Raw genomic sequence first — 4,295 nt, forward strand, 5'->3', positions numbered from 1 at the left:
TCCTGCTGCAAAGAGCAGCTGTCGGAGAAGCCCTCCAGGAACAGTGTAGACAAGGCGCCACTGCCCAGCAGCCACCGGAGTTCGGAGGAGTATTACTCCTTTCATGAGTCCGACCTGGACATCAGCGAGCTGAACGGCTCCATGTCCAGCAGGCAGATCGACGTCCTCATCTTCAAAAAACTGACAGAGCTCTTCAGTGTCCACCAGATCGACGAGCTGGCCAAGTGCACCTCAGACACTGTCTTCCTGGAGAAGACCAACAAGATCTCGGACCTCATCAATAGCATCACTCAGGACTACAACCTGGACGAGCAGGATGCTGAATGCAGGCTGGTCCGAGGCATCATACGTATCAGCACCCGGAAAAGCAGGGTCCGGCCCCATATTTCTATCCCAGCCAGCCAGAGCCACGAGGAGAAGTCCAACCGTGGCAACGCACCGGACAGCGGTAACGAGACGATGCTGGAGTCCATGGTCATCAGCCAGGACGGTACGTGTGGGTTCCATGGTGTCAGCCCTTCAATACAGGTTACTTTGTCAAAGCCTGGGAGATGTGAGGGTGGAGCAGGGTTGAAAGCTGGTGTCTGTCTTCAGGCTGGGCTTGTTCTCCTGGAGGTGTGAACATTGGGTGTTCCTGGAGACCTCCACTTCTCCAGTCCACCAGTCGCTGTGGGCTGCCTTTCTCGATGAGATCTTTCACTGTCAGTGCAGTTTGCGCTGAGCAATAGAAGGGCTCATTCTGCTGTGACTGCAATGCTCTGGCTTTGCTCCGCACCTCTAATCCAGGCAGAAAGACCATGAGTCAAACTTAACTGGTATGACCAGCCGAGCTGGCTGACTTGTGCCAGAGGATGTCCAGTTACTGAGCTGGCTTGCTCCCGTCTGTTCTCCCGTGAGTGCTCTTTGCTAACGCCACCCGTAGACTACCGGGACAGAGTGTCTCTGTGCAGCTGACACTTCCTCCACCCCACAGGGTGAGGAGCAGCCAGTAAATATCCGTGCCAGGAGGAGGGACAGGCTGTGAGCGCCTCATGGCTCTGTCAGGGATGCTCTCCTCCTCCTCTGGAGTGGCCTGAGGTGACTGACTTCTAAGAGAGTTTGTTGTAGAAAGGCCTTGAAAAGCTGAGTATGGGGGACGAGGAGAGAGCCAGAAGCAGCAGGAGGACCCAGTTTAGCAATAAGGCTGCTGTTGCTTCCCAGTATTTAGGGGCTGTAAAGCTCTGACTACCACGACGTGAAGAATCAGACTCTACCTCTGCTGTTACCCGGGGGTGGTGCCCTCTGAAGCAGAGCCCTGTGTGTTCTTCGCTCTCTGGTCAGAGCTGCCCGTCTCAGCCCCTCTTAGTTTCCATTGCAGATTTGGCCGTGCAGATATCGGAAGAAACGCCAGCAGATGTGATAGCCAGGAACATGAGGCAACACAGCAGCGCAGGTAACGTACCTGGCTGGGGGTCTGAGCTGCGGCAGTACCCTGGGCGTGAGGGGAACCTCCGGTGTGATTCATACCTTCAGGTTTCACCACCTGCAAAGGCCGAGCGGGCACCAGCTCAGGTTAGCGTCGGGGTGTTGGTTCTGTGGAGCTTTGGGAAGGGAGCTCAGAAAACTGCCCAGGTTGGTGGGTCCTTCTGGGAAAGAACGAAACCCTGGCACGGAGGGTTCTCTGCCCATGCACGGCACTTAGGCTGACAGCTTTCAGTCTGCGGGTGTCTTGACGAAGTTTGGGGCTGTCTCTGGGGTGTGACCAGCTAAGGTCACTGCTGGGTTATACTGGGAACGAAAGGAACTGCGCAGAAGAGAAGCAGGGGAGAGTGACGGGCCGTCCCATGAGCTCTGAGCCTCGCGGCTCCGCTCCAAAGAGCAGCCCAGGGCTAAAAGACAAGTTTTCTCCTGTGTAATGACAGATCTGTCTAGAAGACGGCTACAATCCCGGCAGGGTTGTTCCCTGCCCGTGGGCTTTGTGTGGCTTTCTCCTCCCTCATGATACACAAAGCCTTTTGTGGCAGCTCCTCGCCTAACTGCCGGGCAATGCTGCAGTTCACGCTGTCTGATGTCGCTGTCTCTTCTCTTCCCTCTCCAAGGCTCTCCAACAAGCAGAGATTCCTCTTTCCAAGACACAGAGACGGACTCATCTGGGGCACCTCTGCTTCAGGTGTATTGTTAAGAAGAAGGACTTGGGCAGCAGGCAGGAATCCCAAGGCTTTGCTGCAATCAGATTCCTCCTCTTTCAACATGGACTGTGCTATCCACTTATTTTTTTCCCCAGTCTGCCCTGATCCTCTGTTGAAGCCAAGTTTCTCCTGCTGTCTGAATTTCGCTGGGTGGTTTTTTTTTTTTTTCCTTTGGACAATATAGAACATCAAGGAAGTGAAGTGTGGAGCTAGTTAACTTGGGAGGTGGAATGTGTGCCCAGGGAGGAGAAGATGGACAAGGAAGTATCAGATAACTCATGCTTCTCTGATCACCATACTTCACGTTTAGCCTCAGTGGCCCAGCCCTGTCCCTGCTTTCAGGATGTGTCAGTTCTGGCTTTCTGGCGTTTCGTAAGTTAACTCGGGCAGGGACTAACTGGATGGTGTCTCTGTGTTTGTGCCGATGCTGAGGTGAAGCCCCAGCACCTTTTCTCTAGGGACCCAAACCCCTGTTTAATGTGGCTGCCTTGGTCCCAGAACCCTAAATCCTCCATCCATGGTGTTTGCAGTAGCCAGAGCTGCCTTTTTCCTGCTGCCCCTTCGTGGTGTCCCCTCCTGCTGCCTTGTAGGAAGGTTCAGCTAATGACGTGGTTCATTTAATCCACGGCCTCTTGACGTGTCTCCCAGCTGCCCTCTCTCATCTCCCCAGCAGACCCTGGGGGAGCAGTTTTGGGGTCGCTGCCAGTGCGATGCGAACGGTGGGGCTGAGGCGCTGCCGGTTGTACGCGCTGCCCAGTGATGTGCACTCCAGTCAGCTCTTCCTCGCTCATCTCCCAAGCCCTCAGTGTTTCCCCATCCCGCTGACTGCGGGGCAAGCCTTGAGCTGGGGTTACGGCAGGCGAGGGAAACAGTCGGTTCATTTTCACACTTTTGTAATTAAGAATTGGGCCATTTGTTCTGCTAGAAACCGCCTTAAAAGTGGCTCGCTGGGAAAGGAAAACTCCCGGGGTGTGTTTCCAGAGGGTCTGCGAGGACCCTTCCCTTGGCTCCTCTCCCACAGCCCGTCGGCAGCAGGAGATGGGGTTATTGCTGCCCGCAGGGCTCGGCGCCGACGACCTTGAGGGCTGCAGTGCTGCGGGAGGAGGAAGCTCTGTCTGACTGGTGTTGCCACCTGGTTGTTTATCAGAAAGTCAACACGCAAAGCCATGGGACTTGTTTATGCATTGGGTGCCCTTGGATGTGAATAGAAAACGCCAAGTTGAATTTACCAGCCCTAGAATAAACACACCCACTGGTTTTGGGGGGAGAGGGAGACCAAAATAGGCCCCGTGCTTTGGTGTGGACCTTGTTTTTGTGCCTTAATTGGACTGAAATGTGCCTTAATTGAACTGAACCGTGCCTCGATTTCACAGCCTGTGATTACTCTTCAGGAGGTTGGGTAGGGGGAAGGGTTTAATTCCTCACATGAACAGTCAGGCTTATTTAAACTGGCCAAAGCCCTTTGAAACACACGGTTCAAGTCACTGTTAGAGGCTGTTTTTGTAACCTGCTGGCGTTTCAGAGCACACCTTCCTAAATCACGGACGTTACTGAGACCACATCTTGAGACAGCAATGGAGAGAGACTTTGAAAATAAAGGGGAGAGACTGAGGCCTGGATTGGGCTTCCCCTCCCTGCTTTGTTTTTAAAGCTGTTGGTTTGGGAAAAACCCCATTTCTGCGAGGAAGAGGCTCGAAGCGAGGCCAGCATTTGGTCACCTCCTTCCGAACGCCACATGTGCTGCTGGACCCACTCGGCTTCCTGCTGCTGCATGGATTTGTACCGAACCTGCTGGAGGAGTCGGCTCGAACCTGTGCACTGAGGCGTCGGCAGGGGTCACGGTGACACGCAGCTCTGTGCGCTGGAGCCTTGGGGTGAGGAGGGACTTGAAAAGAGCTGCCGGTTGCCGTTCCAGCTGCGATAGCACATTTTTAATGTTTAGTCTGTGTACCAAGAGTGAATGTATGGATTAAGCTTGCAAAAAACCCCCAACCCCTCCCCAAAAAACCCCCAAACTCGCCTCTCAATGCGATGGCCCCTGAAGCTGGTGGACCTGTGGTGTCTTCCGGGATTCTTTTGCACTCCTTGGCCTTAAAACGAATGATTCAGTCTTTTTTATAAAGCAAA

General features: G+C 54.0%; 1 protein-coding gene across 1 annotated transcript in view; it reads left to right on the forward strand.

Annotated features, from left to right (window-relative positions):
* KDF1 (keratinocyte differentiation factor 1) overlaps positions 1-2,161 on the forward strand; it is a gene marked incomplete at its 5' end in the record, with an annotated part of 2,872 nt that extends 711 nt beyond the window's left edge. Inside the window, 3 exons of the mRNA XM_010146254.1 lie at positions 1-490; positions 1,358-1,432; positions 2,079-2,161. The exon at positions 1-490 is cut by the window's left edge and continues 28 nt beyond it. Coding sequence (XP_010144556.1) covers positions 1-490; positions 1,358-1,432; positions 2,079-2,161 — 648 coding nt within the window. The remainder of the gene's footprint in view (positions 491-1,357; positions 1,433-2,078) is intronic.
* Positions 2,162-4,295: the final 2,134 nt, after the last annotated feature.

Source organism: Buceros rhinoceros, unplaced genomic scaffold (genome assembly GCF_000710305.1).
Source record: "Buceros rhinoceros silvestris isolate BGI_N320 unplaced genomic scaffold, ASM71030v1 scaffold22252, whole genome shotgun sequence".
Classification (NCBI taxonomy): domain Eukaryota; kingdom Metazoa; phylum Chordata; class Aves; order Bucerotiformes; family Bucerotidae; genus Buceros; species Buceros rhinoceros.